Here is a 26,170-nt window from a genome sequence, read left to right as displayed (position 1 = left end):
ATAAGAGTATCAAATATCACATACTATGATTCCACTCACATTACAGATCTCCATAGCTTTCTCTTATGAATAATATGGTATGGTCTCAACCTTTAAAAAATCATCTTCAATTTATTATATATCTATTACATCTTATACTTTCCATTTGACTGAGGAGTGGTTATACTTCAGTTCATTTTCATTTTCTAAAGTACTATAATTCACACTTCTTAGTGAGAGATTCTAACACTTCAGTGTTACCTTTCCAAACACTTCTCACTTTGTAGTGTAACCCTGGCACAAATCCCAGAATGTGATTCTGACACACCATTTCCTCACTGTAGGAAGAAACGTTAGGGAAGTCATTTTCTATAAGAAATAAAAATAGCTCTATGCCTATCCCTCTATACTTCCTGTCTAGAGCCAAATATTTATTTAAATATTTATTAACAAGGCATTTACTAAAGGCAAGACCTTATACAACTTAAAGAAGAAATGAAGAAAGTACACTGAAGAGGTTTAGACTTTAGGGCACTTAACAATCTCAAGGCTTAATTGGATATTGTAAATAAGTCAAAAGGATCTATGCATAAATGGAATCAGAGAACCCATGCCAGAGGCATAGGAATGCTAAGAAAGAACCACTGGTTTAGGGTACAAGCAGGGGTGCTGATATATTGCTAACCAAGATGAGCTTTCATAATGAATAGGATATTAACACAGGTGGGTATGGATGTTGGATGTTCTAAATGACCCAAGCAGCAGTAAGCAAAGTCTGAGAGGCAGAAAATACTGGGTATATTTAAGAAATTGCAAGAGGCAAAGATGACATGGAATTGAAATGCATTATGGTTGTAGTACCTTGTGAAAAAAGAAGGTGATGAAAGAGTTTGATATGGACAAAATAGTGAAGGACCATACGTGACAGGCTGAGGAGTCTGGATTTTGCTCAGCGAGCAACAAGCAGCCTTGACCTGAGTGGTAATGATTAAAATGGAATACAGATTTAATTGACAAAAGAGAAACTCTCAAGGAACACGTAACTGATGTTTGGAATATGGATCTCAGGCCATTATTATCCTAAAGCATCAAAAATATTTATTACCATCTTTAACTACTAAAGCACAAAGTGGATGCATAAATGTGAAGATCGAGAAGGAGGGGGAGGGGGTGGAGGGGGAGGAAGAGGAGGAAGAAGGAGGAGGAGGAGGAGGAGAGGAAGAAGAAGAATGGGAAGAGGAAGAGGAAGAAGAAGAAGGGTAGGAGAAGCAGAAGTGGGAGGAGGAAAAGGAGGACAAGGAGGAGGAAAAGAAGAGGAAGGAGGAGAATTTCAGCAGAATAATAAAGGTGGGAATGATACGATTCATTTCAGGGTCACTGTGTGCCAGATGCTCACCATACATCATCCCTCTTTGACGAGGGAACAGATTTTCACAGTGATTAACTAACTTGCCAAAGCTGTGCAGTTAGTGGCAGAGCCTGAGTCTGAGTGTGTCTGAGCCCAAGAGTGTGGAACACAGGATCATTATCCCTGAGTGTTAAAGTGGTATTTTATTTTTTCAACCTGGAAGAGAAACACATATTTGGACCAGAGAGATCATACAGTTCTATTTCTTTTTTTTTCCAGAGAAAGTTTAAGTCATAGTTCAGAGGACGTTCCAGAGGTTGCCGTTTCTTTAGGAAATGCCTTGTGTAAAATGGACACTCAGTGTCATGCAGATGAAGGAAGGAATGAGCCTGGTTCCACCTTCATTCTAGTTGTTGTCAGCACCTCACATTTCATGAATTTAAATAACATAAAAAACAAATGGTGGTTTACATGGCTCTTATTATATGTATACACAGGGTCAGTTAGTGTGACATGATGATTAATTATATTTCATGTCATTATATAGTTATTTCAGGTGTTTGAAATCTTGTGAACAAAAGCATGATGAAAGGAAGTCTCATACTATCTGATTAAATGAGGAACAGTTAGATTTAACTGTAACTTTGCATTTAAAGACATTATATGCAAGAATATGGAAAAATTCTAGAAAACATACACGTTAAGTCTTTTGCTTTACAGACATATAAACAGAGATTAAAAGAGGCTAATAGAGGATAAATTACTTGCTGATGATCCTATAATTTGTAATGTGAAAACTACATCCAGGTCTTATACAAGAAATGCTCCAATTCTCTGGTTCTTTCTGTGTGTGTTGGAGGGCAGGGAGGGGAAAAGGCTGTGGCTTCTGGGGAGGGACTGGAAAAGTAAATTGTAATGGAAGTCAAGTTGATGAGTTTTCCTAGAAAAGGGAAGAAGCCAATAAAAGAGGTTTAAAGAAGAGGATTTGCTGTTGTTTCCTTTTCCTTTTTTAAGACCCTATTTGACAAGGAACTTACATGGCTTGTTTTAGGAGAAAAAGGAGGAGGAGGAGGAAAAGGAAGAGGAGAATGAGAGAGGGAAAGGTGGCGAAAGAGGAGGATCTGAAAGAGAAGGAAGGAAATAGCACTTTAGTGCATAAAATTTAACAACTTGAATACTGATTTTTGAAGAAGGACTGCCAATCCAGCTGACACAGAAGCAAAACAGCTGACAGCACCTCACGAGAGATGGAGACAAGAGGGAAATAGAGAGTCTGGTCCACCAGCCTGCCCCAAACTTCATTCCATTCTCATGAAACATTCTCCCTTATTTCTTGCCTGAAATGTTCTCCCTTATTTCTTGCCTTATTTCTTGTCAGGCACCCAACTCCCCATCTTCTCCCTTGGTGATTCATTTTCTTTATCTATATTAAGCTAGAAATAGGTAAAATGTCATTTTAAAAGTTAACAAAATTAATTTTATAAGCATTTATAAATTAAAAAGCAGCAAATTTAAGAAAAAAATTACCCGCTTAACCCACTGGTTTATCCTTTCAATTTTTTCTTTAAAGCTATTGACAGTAAAACTCAACACTCAAGACTAAGGCCAAACAACTATTACTACTTCATATACTATAAATGGCAATGGAAGAAAAAAATCTATTAGGGGTTTTCTTGTTTTGGGATTTTTTTATAAGATTTTCTTTATTTATTTAAGAGAAAGCACAAGCAGGGGTAGCGGGAAGAGAAGCAGACTCCCCACTGAGCAAAGAGCCAGACATGGGGCTCGATCCCAGGAATCTGTGATCATGACCTGAGCTGAAGGCAGATGCTTAAGAGACTGAGCCACCCAGGCATCCCTATCAAGGGTTTTCTTCATGATATGTCCTGTACTCAATTCAGAGACAAATGTTACTTGCCAGAAAAGCTTTCTCAAACCATCAAGAGGAGGAATTAGCAAACTAAGCACCAGGGGCCAAATCTGATCTGCTACACATTTTTTTTTAAAGATTTTATTTATGTATTTGACAGACAGAAATCACAAGTAGGCAGAGAGGCAGGCAGAGAGAGAGAGAGATGGGAAGCAGGCTCCCTGCTGGGCAGAGAGCCCGATGCAGGGCTCGATCCCAGGACCCTGGGATCATGACCTGAGCTGAAGGCAGAGGCTTTAGCCCACTGAGCCACCCAGGTGCCCCTGATCTGCTACACATTTTGTAAAGTTTTATTGGAACATAGATGAACCCATTTATTATACTGTGTATAGCTACCTTCATGTTACTCTGCATTGGAGAGCCATAGGGGAAAATGGTTACGTATATTATCAAGGTTTCGATATTATTGTGAAATTTTTCTCCAGATATGTCATACCACTTTATATCAACTGGTTTGCTGCAGCAGCTCTTTTTCCAGTACCAAGTCAGAGGCTGGAAAATAGGCACTTGAACTCACTCAAAGGAACGGATTGTTAAGGGAGATTTAAATTATAAGAGACCTTACCTTACCAAAGCTTACCTAAATTATTTTTTTAAAAATACAGGTTGTCAAGGGCAAAGACAAAGTAGAAAGAAGACCTGGACATTCCAGAATGTTCCTATACTCTTCTACACTCAACATGTGGTCTCTGTTATACAAGAATAACATGTAAGGTTTGTAAGGGACATTTTGTAAGGTATCACATCTACATGTCAGACTTGTAATAAGTCACACCACTGTCTCTAGTCATAATCCTTAAACAGTGAGGAAGATTTTAGTTATGAAATAACATTGTCTTATACCCAGGAAGTTGTATAGCTTTTTTGGCATTCTCTAGTGAACCATGCAATATGAGTTCATAGATTATTTACTATAAGTACCGATTAAACAGGGTACTTTGCTAAAGGCATTCTACAAATAAGGACTGCTCCTCATAGCAAAGGAAATTCCATCTGATAAGAAGATTACATCAAGTCACCTGACCCTTTTCTCCCCAGGCTTGGGAGGGCATCTCCTTCCCCAAGAATTAGTGGATCACAAATCTCAGGAAAGCTGCTTTAAATCCTTTTCCCCAGCACTTAAAAGGAATATTTGGTGAATGAATGACTAAAACAAATATAAGTAGAGTCTTTATAAACCCCCTCCAAATTTGTCCCAAAACTGAAACATAAAGGATCTATCAATTGGAAAAATAAACAGATGTTCCTTTAATGTATTTTGATATAGTTTTATATGGCTAGAGCATATCTGCCACCTAATACACACACACACACACACACACACACACACACACACACACACACAGAAAACTACTTTTGGAAGAGTAATGATAAAAAGAGAAGCAGGGAGGAAGGAAGCACCTCTTATTAAAGAGAAACAGAAAAATAAAAACTATGGAGTCAGAAATGTATAGTACACTGGATCCTGGGCAACTAGTTTCTCCAAGACAAATTTCAGAGAAAGGAAAAGATGTGCTAGTAATAACTGTGAGAATAGTGGTTTTATGTATTTAAAATTTTGTGACATGTAAAATAACTATAAATCTTGATAAATATTTCATGTTTGAAGTATTTAAAAAGATTTTTAAATGGTTCTGTAAATATCCTGTAAAACATATGAAAGAAAACAATCTAAATACTGAGAGCCATTGAGAAACATATCTCAGTGATATTGACTTTTTTTTTTTTTAATTTATGGAAGGAAACTAAAACATACAAAAGTAAAATTAAAAGTCCAGAGGGGGCAATCAGGAACACAAATGATAATACAGAATTACTGATGTGAAAAACAACTCAAGATAATTTCTCAGAATTCAGAGAAAAAAAAAATCATGGTGCAATGAAATGTAAGATACTAAAAACAGAGAACAGAACTCCAACACATAATTAACTAGTGGTCACAAAAAAGGATAAAACAGATTAAAAAAAGCAATTTTCAAAGTTATAGAAGACAAATAGATTAACAGAGTACTATGTATACATATTGAAAAAGCTTATTGCATTCTAAAAGCACTTGCTGACAACATTTTCAAATTAAGATGACAGAAAAAAATTCATTACAAATCAAGGCAGAGAGAAAGTGCTCTAAAAAATATCAAATATCAGAGTAATCTAAATTACTAATTACCAGGAAATTTACATGAAATTTTTAAGAGAAACAGAAGAACCAAACAAAAAATTGTCACCTATCAAAATATGGGATACAAATTGTTTTAAAAGACTGAAAAATAGGAAAATCTATTCAATTAATTTGGAATTCTATAACAAAACTGTCAAGACAGTATAAGAAAAGTTTACACAGGTCATATTGACAGAATAAATATATAGATGATGACCATGTATAAACATAAACTCTGATCTATAGCCTGCACTTAGCAGCCCAAGAAATCATTATCTGTAGTAACCAGCCTAGAAAGCATGCCCACTATTAATATATCAGACTTGTAAGACATCAGACCACTAACTCTAGTCACAATCCCGGAAGCCAAACAATAATGCCTGAAACCATTGGTCCAAAATGTCCAGGACATGATTAAATAAGTAACAGCTTCACTAACTTTTGTTCCCACTTCTACTTCCAACTAAGGGCGAGAGAAAGCCAAATGTGCACTCTTAACCAATTACATAGATTACCTTTCTTCTAGCAAGCCTGCCCATAGCTTCCCTGTGCCAACAACTTCCATGTAGGGCATACCTGAACCCTTCTCTTTTTTTCTGCTATAAAGCTTCCCCTCTGGGGGTGCACGGGTGGCTTGGTTGGTTAAGCTTCTGACTCTTGATTCAGCTCTGGTCATGATCTCAGGGTCATGAGATCAAGCCCCACATCGGGCTCCAAGCTGTTGTGGCACTTGCTTAAGATTCTCTCCCTTCCTCTTCCTTTGCCCATCTCCCCTACTCACACTCTTTCTCAAAAAATAAAATAAATTTAAAAAAGCTTTCCCACTGTTTTTCTTGGTCTTTAAATATCTGCAAATACAAGTAGTGGTGACTGACTCCCTTGTTATAAAAAGCTCTGAATAAATAGCCTCCATTTATTCTCATTTGGTTGGTTTTCATTTTTTTCCATAATACTTTTGAATATAGATATAAAATTATAGCCAGTTTTAAAAACCTGAATGTGGTAGGGTATAATCACAACATATGATGACCAAGTAGGATTTATTGATAATGTCAGGATCATTTAATAACAAGCCAACTGAAAGCCTATGTTTGGAATACACATACAAATCCAAAAAAAAAAAAAAGCACTCAATAGAACAATGAGCAATGCCTATGAAAGATAAATCATAAATTAGGAAATCCAGAAGATCAATAAATATGTAAAGATATTTAAGGAAGCTAGCTATAAGAGGGGTAAAAATTTAAAATACAGTACAAGGAGATCATCTTATTAGTATAAACCACATTATTTGTATAAGTAGAGAATTAAAAAGTCTGAAAATTATGTAGTGCTGGTAAGACTATGGAACAGTGGAAACCTTCAGGCATTACTTGTGAGGATATAAAATAGTAAAATTACCTTAAGGAGCAATTTAGTAATATCCAGTAAATTTTAACATGTTTTAACACTATGACCCCATACTGTTCAATGTGGCTACTGAGTGCTTGAAATGTGGCTAGTCCGAGTTCTGATGTGCTGTAAAGTGTTAAATTCAACAGATTTGAAAGACAGATATATATGTGTATGCACACACATTTATATACTTCACACTAATATCTGTCATATTAATTTAAGGTTTATCAACCTTGATACTATTAACATTTTAGACTGGATTAATTCTTAGTCAGAGGTTATCCTTTGCATTGTGTGATTTTTAGCTGCATTCCTGGCCTCTACCTTGTCATAACCTAGAACCCTTAAAATATCCCCCCAGTTATGACAATCAAAAGTGTCTGCAGAGGCACCCGGGTGTCTCAGTTAAGCATCTGACTCTTGATTTCAGCGCAGACCATGATTTCAGGGTGTGGGATGGAGTCCACCCTGGGGCTCTGTGCTCAAAACGGAGTCTGCTGGAGATTCTCTCTCCCTCTTCCTCTGCCCTCAGAGACAAATCAATCCTGGTTGAGAACAAGTCTTAATTACATGTTGAAATGGTAAACTTTTAGATATATGGTGTCAAATAAAATATACTCTCAAAATGAATTTTACCTATTTCTTTTTACTTTCTAATGTAGTTACAAGAAAATTTAAAATTACATATGACTCATATTATGTCTTTGTTGGACAGCATTGTTGCAATTATTAATTCCATTCTAAGACACTCACATAGTGTTTCCCAAATGCTTAATGTGCATAAAACTTGTCTGAGAACCTTACAGAATTCAAATTATGATTTAGTGTATTTGAGATGGGGTGAGATTTTGCATTCCTAATAAGAACCAAGGTTACATTGATGCTGCAAATCCATGGATCAAATATTTCACAGCATGACTTTTCAAAATTTCTACAAGTGCAAAATAGAACACAAAAAAGAATATGCATGGTGACTATACTTAATAATACTGTATGGCATATTTGAAAGTTGCTAAGAGAATAAACCTTAAAAATCTTCATCACAAGAAAGAAAAATTTTGTTACTATGTATAGGGACAGATGTTAACTAGACTTACTGCAGTGGCCATCTTGTAATATGTACAAATATTGAATCATTATGTTGTATATCTTAAACTTAAACATTATAATAAATTACACCTCTGTTAAATTTTTTTAAGTAATGTCAATGCATATATGTGCACTGATGTGGAGTGTCATAATAAAAATGTTAACTATTCAACTAAAAAATAATAAATTGTAATAAATTCACACTTTGCAGTTATACAATATATATCTATATATGTGTGTACAATATACATGTATGTATACACACACACAAAGCACTTGAAATGAAATGACCAATCTATAAAGTATTATAGAATAAATCTTAAAAATATATTCCAGATCAAAAATTATACATTTCAAAATGTTATATACATTGTGATAAAACATAAACAAAGTTTTAAAACATCCAGAAAATTAGATTTTTAGGTTCTATAAATATTTAAGAAATTTTTAAATAGTAGAAAAGTAACTTACAGCAAATTTATGACAGTGATTACTCCTGGGGAATACAAGATAGGATTGAGATCTTGGCTGGTTATATACAAAGGGGTTAGCATTCATATCAAAATGTTTTACTTCTTTAACATATGAAGTAAATGTAACCAAAGAAGATTTGGTAAAGCTGGATAGTGGTTAAAAACTTTCACCAACATATTGTCAGTCTTTCTCTATAGGTTTGAAATATTTCATAATTAAAAATAAACAAATGCACAAATAAATAAAAGAACAGTGTAAGAAGTCTAGCAACAAATATTGAAATAGAAAATATCCATTTTTACAAATATTTTAATGGATTTTAAAACTTAATGGAAATTTTTTGCTTCTGAAAAAAACTATGTATCTCATAGAAATATGTAAATTTGTAATTCCACAAATGATACCAATAAGTGGACAAGAGTACAACAGCAAAATTGCGTGCTATATACCTCAACTAAAGTGGAAAAAACAAAGCAAGTTTAATTTTCTATTTTTGAAACATTTGTTTTAAGTTGATTATAAAAGGAACTCATATTCATTAAAGATTTGGAAAAGATTAAAAATGTCCTCATTTCCTAAACATTCTTTTATAACACTTTCTAGTAATAATCACTTCATTATTGTTGATGTTTATTTCATCACCCCATCTTTCTCATATATATGAAATAGATTTTGCAGAAATACGAAGACATACATATACATATATGCATAATTTCAATGTTTTACAAGGTGGAATCATATATAAACTGCATATAATGTCTTATAATCCAAGTATATTTTCACTTAAATCAAAAATGTTATATTCTCTCTTTTCATTGGTCTTTCATTGAAAAGGTCCTGCTTAAAATTTAAATACGGTACTTTAGCTATCTCTTCTTTGTTCAACTTTATTCTTCCAACCCATGCTCAGGATCACAATCCATGCTTAAGGGTTTTCAACAAAACATTTTCCTGAAGAAAGTAGTTCTATTCCTGAAATGAATGTAGATCCAATATTAGAAATAACAATTTTTTCACTAGGAAAATATCACATGTATGAGTCATAATGTATTTAAACACTTCTATAAATGAACATCTAAAATTTTTCCCCAATCCTTATTATAAGGAAACACAAATCTTACTTCTTTCTATAACTCTATGTAGTCATGATGATTTCTTTAAAATAATTTTGAATAAAGATGATCATAGGGCAAACAGTTATGTGTATTATCCCCCCCAACAGTTACATATATTATTAAGGTTTTGATATTACTGTCAAGTTATCATCCAGATGTGTCATTCCACTTTACATCAGTTGGTTGGATCAAAATGAAACAACTCATAGGATCTACTTTCTACCTCTCAACTATACTATGATTTGTTCTCATGTCTAGCCCTTTCCATTTAAGGAGAAAAGCATTAATGAAATGCAATTAATATCTTTTTCTATTATGTCTCAGATAATCTCTTTTTTTCAAACGTAGTGAATTATAAACAATGAATTCTGGAACACTGAAAAGAAATTAAAAAAAAAGACTTACATTTTTGAAATCTGGTCTCATCTATACAATATCTGTCACAAATTTTTTGGCCTCTCTGGCATGACACATGTTATTTCTTATTTTATCGGTGTCTTAACAGAAGCTGGGGAGAAACAGGGTTGGATAACCACTGTTTATGCATTTTCCCCGTAAGTTTGATGCAGTTTTATGTTCAAATTAGAAAATACTTGTTAAAGAAGTCCTTTGAAATCTCGAAAGCAGACATTGTTATAATTAAGAACAAGATAAATAACTGCCAATACATTAGAAAAGTAAAAAGCAACTAAATCATAGCCCTAAAAAGAAAAAAAAAGGAAAGAAGTAAAAAGAAACTATAATAAGGTATAAAGTTTAGAAAACAAGCTGAGAGTTACAAAATTAAACATGTAAATTATGGAAGAAAAGTCAGTTGAACTCCTTAGTTTAACTTAATTCCATAAATATTTATTAGATACATAATATGCGCCAGGTACCACATCCTAAGGAGTTAGTGGTAAACAAGGTTGATACAGGATCTCCACTCCTGAAGTTTAGTCTAGCGGAAAGCATATTAAACAAGTAATTACAAAGTGATGTGTGTCACCAAAAGAGAAGTTCAGGATGAATAAAGCACATGTCAAGGGTCTTCTAAATGGGTTGGACAAGGCCATGAACACATTATCACATAAGTTTTTCCTCATCATCACTGACCAGCTCTATATCAGCCAATATCACATTTAATACTGAAATACTAGAAAGAAGCACTGTTAACATAAGGAATAAGACAAGGATGACTGCTGTCAGCAGTAACAGTTTTATGTATGTTCTCACCAGGACAAAAGGTACAAAGAACAATTCAATCTTACAGGAAAGAAGCAAACTGATGAACTGTTACTTATTTCAGAGAATTAAAAAAAGACGAAGAACTTCAACAGCATTATTCAATATCAACACTGTTTTAAGGCATGCACTCTATGCCAAGGACTAGGTTTAAAAAAAAAAAATAGCGGGAGTTTTCAGTATAGCGAGTGAAAACAGACAAGAAATGATTATTTTGTAATGGGTTAAGAGCAGTACAGAGAGTTAACACAGTTTTATAATAATAGGAGAGCCAACTAACACCTTCATAAACGCATCAAGAAAAGGTTTCCAGAGATTTCAATATTAAACAGAGTCCTGAAGGATAAAAATGTATAGTTGGGAAGGTATTTCTGGACAGCCAAATTTTCTATTTAAAAGTGTAGGATGTGAGGCCAGCAAAATTAAAGCAAAAATAAACTATTGTGAATAAATCAAAATGAAAAGTTTCTACACAGTGAGTGAAAAAAAATCAACAAAATTAAAAGGAAACCTACTGAATAGGAGAGGATATTTGCAAATGACATTTCAGATAAAGGGTTAGTATCCAAAATATAAAAGAACTGATACAACTCAATACCCAAAAAGCAATCCAGTGGAAAAATGGGCAGAAGACATGAAAAGGCATTTCTCCAAAGAAGACCTACAAGTGGGCAACAGACACATGAAAAGATGCTCAACATTACTCATCATCAGAGAAATGCAAATTAAAACTACAATGGATCACCTCACACCTGTCAGAAAGGCTAAAATAGAAAACATAAGAAACAAGTGCTGGCAAAGATGTGGGGAAAGGGGAACCCTTGTGGACTATTGGTAGAAATGCAAACTGGTGCAACCATTGTAGAAAACAGTATGGAAGTTCCTCAAAAAATTAAAAATTGAACTATACTATGACCTAGTAATAGAACTACTGGGTATTTGCCTAAAAAATACAAAAATATTGATTCAAAGGAAGATATGTACCCCTATGTTTACTGCAACACTATTTGCAATAGCAAAATTATGGAAGCACCCAAAATGTCCATCAACAGATGAATGGATAAAGAATATGTGTATATATATGCAATGGAAAATTATTCAGCCACAAAAAGACTGAAGTCTTGCCATTTGCAACAACACAGATAGAGCTAGAGAGTATAATGCTAAGTGAAATAAGTCAGTGAAAGAAAGGCAAATACCATATGATCTCATTCATATGTGAAATTTAAAATACAAAACAAATAACCAAAGGAAAAGAAAAATAGACAGAGACAAACCAAGAAACAGACTCTTAACTATTGAGAACAAATTGATGGTTACCAGAGAAGAGTGAGTCGGGGGATGAAGGAAATTGGGGATGGGGATTAAAGAGTACACTTAACATAACGGGAAAAAAAAAGAACTAGAATAAAAAGAACTAGAATAAAAAAAGAACTAGAATAAAAAGAACTAGAATAAAATGATAAACAAAAAAGTGTAGGATATAACCTACACACAGAATGTGACCTCGGCACATTCTGTGCATTTTAAAACAATAAGTATAGCTGTAGCATCCAGGAGGAAAATGGAGAAGAACAAGAAGTAAGTGTTGAGAGGCTACCATAGTTCAATTATAAAAGAAATTTAGACTTTGCCAAGAAAACACTGGGCAATGATGAAAGGATTCTAGGCAGTGGAATGGCATTATCAAATTGTTTCTTACAAATGTATTCAAATGTTAGAAATGCACGTTTAGGAGTTACTGCAGTAATCCAGGTGACAAACAGTTGTGATCACAACTAGGACAGGGGTTGGGGTTGGAGAAAAAAAGCTGGCTTCTAGGAACAAAAAGACCATAGAACTCATGGACCTAAGAGAGGGGCAGGCAATGAAAAACAAAAAACAAAACAAAACAAACAAACAAACAAACAAAAAACAGTCAAACTGCCTCCATGATGAATGATGGTACATTCATTGAAACAGGAACACTAGGGGCAAAGGATTGTAAATATAATGATCCAAATTATAAATGTAAAGATAATAATTCTGGTTTCATCATGTTGAGTTTGAGATGCCTGTACATTATACAGTTGGAACTGTCCAGTATAGAGTCAAAATATATTGGTGGAACAGAATTTTAAGTCATCAGTGCATGTAAGAGATACTAATTCTAGTCCTTGGGGATTGAGATGATCACTTAAGGTGAGTAGATAAGACAATCCTTCTCTTCCCACTACCAGTAGACCCAGTGGAACAAAAACATTTTTGAAACATTTTTATTAACCCATTTTGGATGTATAGATAGAAGTGATGAACAGGTAACTTTAGAGCCTACAATTTAAATATTGGCACAGAGCCTATAAATACTGGCACAGATGACAGGTAGAGTTATTTGTACTAGTTAGTTCTTCTCTGCTGAGATTTGTTAACTAAGGTTGAATAAATCTCTGGATTTCAGAGTGTGGGATCTTAGCATAGAAGGATTTTCCTTAGGAACACATAACTAGAAAGAGATTCACATAACTAGAGAAAAAATTCCTCTCTATGTACATTCTTACCTGTTGAACATGATCTGAATTTTCTTTAGAGATAGGGAAACAGATTAACATGAATTGGCTTAAGGATACTGTCATTATCATGTTTTATGAGGAACGAGAATAACAATGAGCTAGATACTGTTCAGGACAAGATAGATGAGGTATTTCTGATTTATGGCCAGTTATGATTAATTCATGTAACAATGATTGTACGTGGTTACTATAAGCCAGGTTTTTGGTTAAAAACCTGGGATTCAGTTTTGTCGTCTAGGAGATCATAGTCTATTATTTAAGAAAATAGACTTAAGGGTATTAGTTCCCCTTAACTAGGTGTTTCATCAGCTAAAATATACAATCACACTTGGTTATTACTAAGAATTTTAATAAGCATGATAGGAAATCAATCTCTAGTTTCAAAGAACTAAGAGGTCAATTGCTTTCAAAGAAACAAAAAGTTAATTTAATCAATATTTTTCTCATTTTGAAACTGTCTGGAAAAATTTGAACAGTATCTTTGGCCCCTTTGACCCTTTTACTGTGGTGCTATTCCTCATAGGCCTTGTTTTGGGAGGTCGTGATTGACTTTGTTGTGGTTTCCCAGGAAGTGGCTGGTGATTTTTACTACATATAAACTCAAGCCAGGAGACCCCTGGAGGCAACCGGTGGTAACTAAGTACCTTAGTGAATACACAACCTGAGAGAGTAGATGTGGTAGACTCTTTGGAAGGAGGCAGTAAGGAAGATGGAGTGGAAGAGGAAGAGGAGGAAGATGATGAAGAGGAGGAGGAGGATGTAGAGGAAGAAGAGGACTGTGGCTGAAAATTACTATTTTTCTTAACATAAAGCAGCCAGTCAATAGCCTGGGGTCGTTGGCTTACAACTTTGTTTTCAGGGGCTACTGTCGGCAATTTGTTATTTAGCTCCTGTGTGATTTCAGGTTCGGATGGAGAGAAAATATGTATCTTCTCCATTCCTTCAAGGTTGTCTTCAGGGCCTTCATCAGGCTGATTTTCTTTCACAGGGGATGGGAGACAAGATGAGAGAGAAGTCTCTGGTAGGGAAAGGAGAAAAACTAATTTCACTTCCGTTTCTCCCTCAGAACCAAGTTCAGGTGTTGGTATGACAAACAGCCTTGCACCTCGAGGATCCTTCCTTCCTGTAAGATGGTTACACTGAGATTTTATGCAGGAAGCACAAGCTAAACAAACTACATAATTTGATGAAAGACGGGGACCAGGATGAGGATTTGGCCTTCCCCTCATCCTTCGAAAGAGAATCTGCCTACAGAGATCCCTCTGGATTCTAGTCTTGGAAAGAGAATTGACAATTTTATTTAGGACATCATCAGGGACAGTTCCACCTTTAACAATGCAGGGATAAATATAATTTAAAGTCCATGGAATTTCTTTATTTGATGCTGTCTTTGCACAAAGATCAAAGCTGCTTTTTCTCTGGAATCTGGAGCCCAATGTTGAAGCAGCTATATTTCTGATAAAGTGTTTGGAGCTTGATAATGATGGACCTAAGACATTTGGTTTAGAATGGGGTGAAGATAAATCTGTGACTTTCTGTTTGTCATTTGGTGACGAAGTGCTCTGAAACTTGGAGTGACAAACTGGTGAGCTCAATGTCCTAAAGTCATGATTAAGTGTAAGCACTGTCTGAGATTTGAGTGAGAACAATGGCAAACTCTGAGCCTGGCGGACAGAATGTGCTGAAGGTGATTTCCTTGGTTTTGAGTGGGACAATGGTAAACTCAGAACACAGGAACTAGAATTCAGTGCAGGTGCTGTCTGAGATCTTGAGTCAGGTAATGGTGAGCTCAGAGCCATTTGATTGGATTCCGATGAACGTGATGACTGAAGCAAGTCATTTATTTGAGGTGAAGAGTTGAGTGATGGTGAGCTCAAAGATCTTTGATTGCACTCTAACAAAGATGTCCAAAGGCTATCCAATGAAGATGCTTTCTGAGGCTTGGATTGTGGTAATGTTGGGCTAAGCACTCTTTGATTAGATCCCAAAGATGATGATGTCCAGAGGATGTCTAGGGAAGGTGTTTCTTGATGTTTGGAGGGGAATAATGATGAACTTGAGACTCCTTGATTAGACTTCTGTGAAGATGACGTCTGGCAAAAGTCTGGTGAAGATGTAGTCCGAGGTTTGGGGAGGGGTAATTGTGAGCTCAGATTTGTTTGGGTGGACTCCATAGATGAAGATATCTTATTAAGTTCAAGTGAAGATGTTGCCTGAGGTTTATGGTGTATCACAGGTGAGCTCAGGGCTCTCCGATTAGGCCACAGTGAAGTTCTCTGGTGGAGGTCTAGTGAAGGTGTGGCCTGATGTTTGGGTTGGAATACTAGTGCTTTCAGAGCCTTGTTATTGAAGCCCTGTGAAATTGTGTCCTGAGACTTGACAGATGACAATACTGAGCAGCTCTGCGCCATCTGCTTAGAACTAACTGGAGGTGCTGCAAGTTGATTACTATGGGACTGCAGTCTGACCACAGGCTGGTTATTAGATTGATTTAGTTTTTCACCAGTGTACTGATGTGTTAATGAATTGGTTGTGGCCAGTTGGTAAGAGTGTTCTAATGGCACAAAGTGTTGATCATAATATGCCAATGGTACCATCTTATGCTAGTGATAGATGTCTTTTTGAAAGCATCTGGCTTGTGGGATATTTGCAAGTCTTTTAGATGGATTCATTGGACAATGAATATTTTAAAATAAATAGTCCTTGGTAGTTTCTTCCTTCTATCTTGTTTCCTCACTGTTAATTGCCAAATATCATAAAGTGTCTCAAAATTCAGATATAGATGAAGTTGGAAAAATTATGACCATTTGAGATTCTCTGCTATCTTCTCCTTCATTTCCTAGAGGTATTTTTTTTCCTCTTGAGGAAATAATGCCTGTTAATAAAATAGTGAAGAGAGTTCAGAAGAGATGCTGATAAGGATATTAATTTTCTCAAACAATTTGTTGTAGTGACTAAGGCATGGGCTTTATGTTAAATCCAAGCCATTTACTTTGTGTGTAACTTTATTTTTTAAATTTTATTTATTTATTTGAAAGAGAGTGAGTGTGAGTGAGGAGAGCATGAGCAGGGGGAGAAGCAGACTCCCTGTTCAGGAAGCCCAACATGGGGCTCAATCTCAGGATCCTGGGATCATGACCTGAGCTGAAGTCAGACGCTTAACCAAGCCACTCAGGTGCCCCTGTGTGTAACTTTTGAATCCAGCTTTCTAAACCCCATTTATCTGTGAAATAGACAAATATTTAATTGATTGAGCTGAAAACTAACTAAATACAATTGCCCAGGATATAATAAAAGGTAATAGCCATTTCTGGTACTCTTTTAATAGCAGCTTTAGTAAAACAAACAGAAAAACAAACAAGCAAAAAAAAAAACAAACAAACAGAACTATGGTAAGTTTGTTGCAGGAAATAAGAGAATCTTCGAGGAAAGTGAAAAGCAAGTTCTTCTGAAATGTTGGTTTTCGGTTTAGATTCAGTTACCTATCATTATTTTTAGCTTATTTCCAAAAGTCCATAATTCTCATTGAAAGTCTATTGCATACTTTTATTCTTGTTCTTATATGTCACCATTGTAGCTTTTGAAACTGTGACTACTACCCTTTTAAAACTAATGTCCTTGGTCATATGTTTTCTTTCTTTCTATTCTGGGTCTCTCTATTCACTCTCTCATTTCTCTCTAGGCCTTCATTAAATTATTTTCTTTTCCTCTCACCTCAATGTAGTCCTCAGTGTTATATCACCAGTTCTCTTCTCTTTTTTATTTTATTCCTATGTAATCACACTAGTTACGTTTAGGATTTAAAAATGAACTATAGAAAGAAGCCTCACAAAAAACTGAAACATATAGCTGGCCCAAGGTGATGCAAGCTCAGAAAAGATAGATGTGCTGCTTTTAAAAGACAACACATTTGGGGCACCTGGTGGCTCAGTTGGTTAAGTCATGATCCCAGGGTCCTGGGATTGAGCCCCACAGGCTTCCTGCTCAGCAGGGAGTCTGCTTCTCCCTTTGTCGCTCACTCCTCTCTCACTCTCACTCTCTCTCAAATAAATAAATAAAAATCCCCCCCCCAAAAAAACCCACATAATATAAGATGACATTATTTTAGTGCATTTTCATGGACTGGGGTCTGTTCTTCTGGTTTTTAGGCTAAGACACATGATAGGACAAAAAACTGGAAGTGATTGCAACAGACCTTGGGATCCGCCAATTAAGTCATTGGTCCTAAGGCTCTTGAAGGATGGGAGCTATCAGTTTTGGTTTCATGACCCTTCCAAATGCTTCGGTGACTTACCAATCCAATTTCTGATGGACAAATTTATTGTTCATATATGCCAACTTATCCAATTTGTTAACTATCAATTCTGTTATTACTAGAAGGTCTTCCCTTATGTCAAGGTATCTTTTCACATATTTATTCCATTTAAAAATATATCTTATTGATATCATAATTCAATTGTTTTCAAGTCTTGAGTCAGTCTTTGTGGAATTTTCCAAGTACCAAGAAAATTATTTACACACCAATGAGTTCCTAATCTTTTGTCTCTAGTGCTGGTTTTCTCTTTAGCTTCAAAATTGTATTTCCAACTAATCATCAGGTTTCTCTATCCCAAAGTCCCAAAGACAATTCAAATATAAAATGCATAAAACTCAATAAAGTTATTTCTCCTTCTAGAGAAATCTTTTTCTGTATCTTTTATCTCAGTGCCTAAAGCCTAATTATCTAATTTGGAATCTTTGAAATCATCCTGGACAGCTTCAACCTCTAAAACCATTTAGATACCAATACTGGCCGAGTTTACCTCTTCCACATCTGAATTTACCTTTTCTTATCCAATGCCACTATTTATACTGTAGGCATTTCTCATTTAGACAAATATATAATTAATGTTTATATCTTGCCCTCCTGACCTCACTCCCTCTCTTCCATCTCATCTTCCAGACGTTTGAAAAGAAATTCTTGCTGGTGAGACACAGCTGCTGCTCACCCAAGGAATTCTTTCATTTTGTCTATGTATGCATGCATAATAAGCACTGGAGTTATTTGTGATTGCTGGATTTTGTGTGATGTGATTCAACACCAATTTTTTAGAGGAGAAAATGGTACACTCCACTGTGTACTGTCTGACACACTAACAAGCTTCTGGATGGTAATATAGAATAACTTCATGACCTTGAGATATGCGAAAATTTCTTAGACAGTATCTAGTAAGCACTAAAAATTGATAAATTAAAACCAAGAACTCCCAGTCACCAAAATACACCATATTTATAAGGAGTAAAGGCAGTTCTAAGAATGTGAAAACATATTTACAATACATAACCTGAAAAATATGGATATGGATATTATCATGGAAATATTACATGTATAACCTCTGCATATTGCTTAGAAAAAAATGCATTGGAATCATGGAAAAATACATGGACAAGAACTTAACAAATGAGGATATTCATATGCTAACACATATATGAAAAAAAGCTTAGCCTCATTAGAAACCCATGAAATGCATATTTAAAAAACAGAGATATCATAATACAGTATCAGGATATGACTAAAACAAAATAAAATAAAATGAAATAAAAATAGACAAAGCCAAGAATTGGTGACAATGTAAATTAATTAGCATATTACACACAAACACATTTACTATATTTTGCTCCCAGGTATAATCCAACAGGCATGTAATAAATTAATATTTGCACCAAATACATGCACTAGGATATTCAGTGGAACATTATTCATAATATCTCCAAACTCAAATTAACTGTCAATTAATAGCAGAATATATAAATAAGTTATGATATATTCATATAATGAAATAACAAACAATAATGAACCTAACAAAAATCTAGCAACATGCAACTACATGGATGCATCTCACATACAAAATGTTGAATGAAAATAATAATATACACAAAAAATACTTCATAATTTTACAAAAGAAAATACAAAATAAGGTCATACTAACTATGATCTTAAAAGTCAAGCTAATACACTTGAGGAGGTAGAGATTAGGAGGAAACAAAAACTTCTAGGGTGGTGGTAATATTCTGTTTCCTGACCTGGAAGATGATTGTATGGGTGAACTCATTTTGTGATAATTGAGCTCTAACACTTACACTATGTGTATTTTTGTATGTTTCTTAACTTCAATAGAAAGTTAAAAAATACATAACTTGATGTTAATATGAAAAGACACATCTGAAACAAAATTGCACTGAAAGGTGAAACATTAAAGAATGAACCAAGATCTGGCACACAGATGTAATGAAAACTTGAAAAAAGAAAAAAAAAAGAAGAATGTAATGTAGAAATCCTACTATCATATGTAGAGGAATAAAGAAATTCAAAACAAATGGAACTAACAAAAATCTATTTAAGACAAAAAACAGAGAAAACTAACATTTCTGAATGTTTTCCACTTTAAGACTTACAAAATGGCACTCCCATTTCAAAGAATGTGTTTTGCTAAAGCATATAAATATTAAAAGTACTCAGGAAATGGTGGAAATTTGAGTGAAGCTATAACTACAGAAGAAAATGAATACCACTTAAGAAAAAAATTAACCCACATATAGTCTTTGTGCCCAAATTCTTTTTATAGATGAGTTCTTTCAAACTTGAAGAGATTTACATACTTATACAAACCTTTTCAGAATATGATAAATAGAAATAGTCTAAATTTGTTCTATGAAATTGCTGTACAGGATTCTGATATTAAACCATGACAAAAATAGTTCAAAGTTAAAGAAAAATAATAAAATGACACTCGTTTCATATGTAAAATTCCTAAATAGAATAAAACATTTAACACTATAATAAAATATCATCTATCACTAACTTGATCTTATTCTGACAATGTAATGATTTATTAGTAAACATTATCATTTGTCATGTTCGTAATTCAGAATAAATCTTAATAGATGCTCAAAAAAAGTCACTTTATAAAATCTAACATTCACTCCTCATAAAACCCAGTAAACTACTAAGAAAAAAACTAGTTGTTTAGTGAAAACAAACCTCAATCCAAAAGTAAAATGAAGTCATTCAGTTGATATTGAAATATGAGCTAATCCCACCATCGGCTGATAATAGACAAGCATATCCATCATGTAGTCATACTATGATTTAATATTGTTTGGGAAGGTCTGGCCAATGTAATAATGAAGAAAACAGAAAAAAAAGGAAATATAACTATTGAAAAGACATAAATTAAATTATCTCCCTCTCATATTGTGTGATTAAAAACCCAATTTAGACTGAAGAACACCTGAAAGAATCAGTAATATATTAAAATTCAGAAAGTTCAGTGAAATCACTTTACTAAGTAAATGTATATGAATCAAGAATTTTACTAAGTATCAACATTTGGCAGGTTATATAATCATCATAGACACTTTATATATAATTTTCTCTAACATTTCAATAAAAATATAAACATCCTATTAAAAATATGAGCAATTACTTAAAAATTTGACAGAGAAGAAATACAAATGCCTAGTAGTCAAAGAAGTCCAACAATTTACTGTGTCTGCTTCTTTTGTATCTTTCAATTCCTTTTCCAATGCACAGATATTCCTTGCTCCTTCATTCTACTTTCTTTTTCAAAACATATTTCTAATAAGCAGAAAAATTATAATTGGAAATTGCAGTAAGTTTTTCATTAATGGATAGAAATAAGCAGGAAATTAGTAAGATTTTGTACTTAAGATTTAAAAAACACTGTCAGTTAACTTGACCTAATTGAGAACATTTCACTCCAAAAACATTCTTCTCAAGTGTACATGGAATAGTCACCAAAACATTATAGGCCATACAACAAATTTCAATAAATTCAAATGGGTTTGAATTATACATAGTATGTTCTTGGATTTTACAATGAAATTAATTATAAATCAGTAACAAAAATATCTGAAAATGTAACCAAACATTTAGTATAAATAATACACTTCTAAATAACCCATGGATCAAAGACAAAAAGAAAGGAATTATTTTGGGACGCCTGGGTGGCTCAGTTGGTTAAGCGGCTGCCTTTGGCTAAGGTCATGATCCCAGCGTCCTGGGATCGAGTCCCGCATCAGGCTCCTTGCTCAGCAGGGAGCCTGCTTCTTCCTCTGCCTCTGCCTGCCACTCTATCTGCCTGCGCTCACTCTCTCTCTCTGACAAATAAATAAATAAATAAAATCTTAAAAAAAAAAAAAAAAAAAAAGATTCTCTTTAAAAAAAAAAAAAGAAAAGAATTATTTTGCAATAAATGAAAATAAAACTAAAATGTATAAAAATGTGCAGGATACTGCTAAAGCCTAACTTAGGAGGGGGGAGATATTTGTAGCATTAAATATCTGTATTAGAAAAGAAGAAAACTCAAACCAAGGACATTAGGTTGCTTATTAAGCAAAGAGAAAAATAGCATACTAAGCCAAAATGAAGCAGAAAAAAAATGATAGAATTAGAAGGGAAATTAATACAGAAACCAGAAAATCAAGGATGCCAAAATCTGATTGAGATCAATAAAACTGAAAACATTTAGTCAGACATGTCCAGAAGAAAACAAAGAGAAAGAGAAAAATAAAAATATCAGGAACAAAAGAAGTGGTATCACTACCAACTCTATAGATATTGAAAAGTAAGGTAAAACCATTAATATTATGCCAATGTATTAGACAACGCAGATGAAAGAGACATATTTCTTGAAAGACACAAACTGCCAAAACTTGCTCAAAAATAAATTTAAAAAATTACAGATCTGGGGTGCCTGGGTGGCTCAGTCCATTAAGCGTCTGCCTTCGGCTCAGATCATGATCCCAGGGTCCTGGGATTGAGCCCCATATTGCACTCTCTGCTCAACAGGAAGCCTGCTTCTCCCTCTCCCACTCCCCCTGCTTGTGTTTCCCCTCTCTTTCTCTCTCTCTCTCTGTCAAATAAATAAATAAAAATCTTAAAAAAAAAAAAAAAAAACAACCTACAGATCTCTAGGCATACCTGTGTGGGTCAATCAGTTAAGCAGCTGCCTTCTGCTCAGGTCATGATCTTAGGGTCCTGTGATCACTTCCACATCAGGCTCCCCACTGAGAGAGGAGCCTGCTTCTGCTTCTCCCTCTCTCTCTGCATCTCTCCCTGCTTCTGTTCTGTCACTCTCTCAAGTAAATAAATGAAATCTTTAAAAACAACAACAACTACTACTACTACAGATCTCTGTATCTATGAAATAAATTGAATTCGAGTGTAAAACCTTCCCACAAAGAGGGGCACCTGGGTGGCTCATTTGGTTATGCACCAGACTCTTGATTTCAGCTCAGGTCATGATCACAGAGTCGTGAGATTAAGGGCTGTGTCAGGTTCCATAATGGTTGTAGAGCTTGCTTGGGATTCTCTCTCTCCCTCTGCCTCTGCTGCTCCCCCCAAAACAAAAACAAAAACAAAAACAAACAAAAAAACCTTCCCACAAAGAAAAACCCAGACTCTGATGGCTTCATTGATGCATTGTACCAAATACTTAAGGAAGAAACAATACCAATTCTGCACATAATCTTCTAGAAAACTAAAATGGAAGAATTTCTTCATAACTCTTCCTATGAATCAAGTATTATCTTGATACCAAAAAACAAACAAAAGCATTACTAGATTAAAACATACAAACTTAAAGACCTGTCTCCTTAGAAAGATGCATAAATCCTAAAGTTCTAGCAAGTCAAATCCAACAACATATAAAAAGGATAATACTTTCCCCCAAATCCATGAACCCAATCTTGATAATGAGAAAATGTCAAACAGGCCCAAATTAAGAAAAATTCTATAAAATATTTCACCACTACTCCTTAAAAGGATCAGTCACAAAAAAGCAAGGAGCAATAGAGAAGCTGTCACAGACTGGAAAAAAATCTAAGCATAACGACTAAATGCAGTGGTATCTTGGATTAGATCTTGGATCAGTGAAAAGACATTAATGGAAAAATCCACGAAATTCTATTAAATCTGTAGTTTAGTATTCGTGTATAATAGTATTTTACCAATGTTAATGTCTTTGTTTTGATAAATATACAATGGTTGTGTAACATGTTAACATTAGAAAAATCTCAGTGAAGAGTTGGAATGCAAAGGAGCTAAAATAGATAGAATAGCTTTGAAAAAATAAAACTGGAAGACCAACATTACCTGACATCAAGACTTATTAAAGAACAATAGCTGGGGCCCCTGGGTGGCTCAGTTGGTTAAGCATCTGACTCTTGATTTTGGCACAGGTCATGATCTCAGGGTCATGAGATAGAATCCTGAGTTCCTGGGCTCTGCATTTGGTAGGAGTCTGCTTAAGAGTCTCTCTTCCTCTCCATTTGCCCCTCCCCCTGCTCTTTTCCTCTCACTCTGTCTCATATAAACAGATAAATCTTAAAAAAAAAAAAAAAAAAAGCAACAACAGTCAAAATGGTCTGTCTCTCTGGGCATAAAGGAACTCAAGTTAATCAATGGAACAAAATAGGAAGTTCAGAATTACACCCACACATATATGGACAGCTGATTTTTTTTTAGAATGTGCAAAAACAATTCAGTGGAGAATAATCCTTTCAAATGATGCTGTAATCATTGGATATAAATCTACAAAAAAGTGTGAAGTTTGACCCATACCTCAAATTATATACAGAAATCAATTCATAATGGCATTACAGATCTAACATAATACCTAAATCTACAAAATTCTGAAAGAAAATAGAGAAAATCTTTGTGACTTTGAATTGGGTATAGATTTTTAGATGTGACACCAAAAGCACAACCAATAAAAGACAAATGAATAAGTTGAACTTCACCAAAATTAAAAGTTTCTGCTCTTCATAAGCTACTTTTGGGAAAATGAATAGATAAATTATAAACTTAGGGAAAATATGTGCAAACCATGTATCTGACAAAGGACATGTTATCAAGAGTATATAGATAACTCTCAAAATACAATAACAATGTAAGTAATCCAATTTAAAAAATGGGCAAAATATTTGGACAGCTCTCCAAAGATGATATATGAATGGGAAATGAACACAAGAAAAGACACTCAATATCATTAATCATTAGGAAATGCAATTTGAAACCACAAGAGATACGACTAAATACCTATTAGAGCTGCTAAAATTTTTTAAAGTTCTCCTACTAAGTGTTGACAAGAATGTGGAAGAAATAGAACTCTGATACACTGTTGGTGAGAATTCAAAATAGCCCAAGAAGTTTGGAAAATAGGTTGACCATTTCTTAGAAAGCTAAATAACACATGCATCTTATGATCCAGCCACTCCACTCCTAGTATTTACCCAAGAGAAAAGAAAGCACACACCCATACAAAGACTTGCAGAGATATGTTCACTGCAGCTTTAGTTCAATAGTCCAAAACTGAAAATAATCTCATGTCCATCAGTAGATGAATGAATCAATAATTTGTAGTAGTTCTGTATAATGGAATACTACTACTACTAATTTCAGGAATCCCATCCTCAGTTGAGAATTTAACAGCAAAATTATTACAAATCGATAGGCAAAAAAAAAAAAAAACAAAACCTAATGTAAAACAAAGGGAGTCTGTAAACCAACCTCATTTAGCATCTCAAATGTAAGACGTCTGAAAAAAGACAGTACAATGAGGTAAATGCTTTGTGTTCTCAGTAAACCATCAAAATAGAAATAGGTGCATCCTCCAAAGAAAGCGTTCAGAAGAAATCAGAGGCCTCTAAGAAACCCATACAACAAAAATATAAATGCACAGATGCCTTAAAAATTGGTGAAGACTGGTTTAGCATTTTATATCCAGCATTCTTACTGTATATATAGATTAATTTTCCAGCAATGTCACATTGAGTTAATAGTCAGAATATGCAATATCTAATTTTTTTCTTTTAAATTTTAGTCTGGAGTAACCTACCATTATTTGTTTTAAGGTCTGGTTTGCTTAAACCAAATAGTCTCCTGCCTGCCAAACTCAACACCTAAAATACCCTTAGGCCTATATTATTTTTGCAATTCAAAAGATCTGAATTTAGAGAATTTCTTGGAAGTTAATTCTTAATGTGCTAGTCATTGATCATTCTAAGAGGATAATCCTCTTTTGGGAGCCAAATGCATAAGATGCACTGGCTCAGGTATACAGACTTCAGAAGAAACCTCTGCAATCGTAGGCTTATCTCTAGCCTGACATGAGTACTTGACACGAATACCTGACATTTCTACTTTGTTGAGCTCAGACATTCAGTTCTCATCTTTTCCAAATATAAACCCAGGAGAAATCTCTCAGATTTATACTCCCGGGTTACATCCTCTGAATGTTATTATACCTGCATATACATGCATTGTCATCTATATGTATTCCTGATTATAAACGTGCCTCTCCCCAAGAGAAGTTGCATGAAAACTAAAAATATGGCTCTTTCAATAATTCTTAGAAAAGAAACTTGAGCTACTCTCACGCTAGATAATCTTGTAGGCTATATACTATTTACATTCTTTGTGAGGAAAAGTAATACTGAAAGGACTATGTTCTATGGACAGAAAAATTATAATTCCTAGGCTGCCATTTCCAGAAAGAGCTCTACAATTCTCTATTCAAAGTAAGAGCATTGAGAAAATTCTGCCTTTTCCACCTGCAATCAAGTTGTCACCCAAATATAGGGAGTTGTTAGTGGAGTGGACTTCAAGCAATCCTGCCATGAATTCTGCAGAAATCTATCCATCGCCATGCAGCTGTATTCAATGCTGTCTATCCTCTCTATTCTCTCCTAGACAAGTTCAAGAACCATGGACTTGGTATGTGAAGAGCTAAATCAGCCCATTCTAGACACATTTTACAAAATATGCTTTGTAAATTTCCATTAATTTTTCTGCTTGTGATTGTTTAATTTCAGGAAAATTAATCGTTTAAATATTCTAATGAGAAA

The 26,170-nt window shown here is 34.5% G+C and overlaps 1 protein-coding gene across 1 annotated transcript; it reads right to left on the bottom strand.

Annotated features, from left to right (window-relative positions):
- Window positions 1-13,704: 13,704 nt before the first annotated feature.
- Window positions 13,705-15,858, bottom strand: CSNK2A2IP (casein kinase 2 subunit alpha' interacting protein; the record flags this gene model as incomplete). Its single annotated transcript, XM_080813437.1, has 1 exon — window positions 13,705-15,858. One exon carries the CDS (start codon window positions 15,856-15,858, stop codon window positions 13,705-13,707), a length of 2,154 nt encoding a protein of 717 aa, XP_080669563.1.
- Between the last annotated feature and the right edge of the window lie 10,312 nt (window positions 15,859-26,170).

This window comes from Martes martes (assembly GCF_963455335.1).
Source record: "Martes martes genome assembly, chromosome: 1".
Taxonomy (NCBI): Eukaryota; Metazoa; Chordata; class Mammalia; order Carnivora; family Mustelidae; genus Martes; species Martes martes.
Note: the sequence above shows the minus strand (reverse complement) of the source record. Positions and strands in the feature narration are given on the sequence as shown.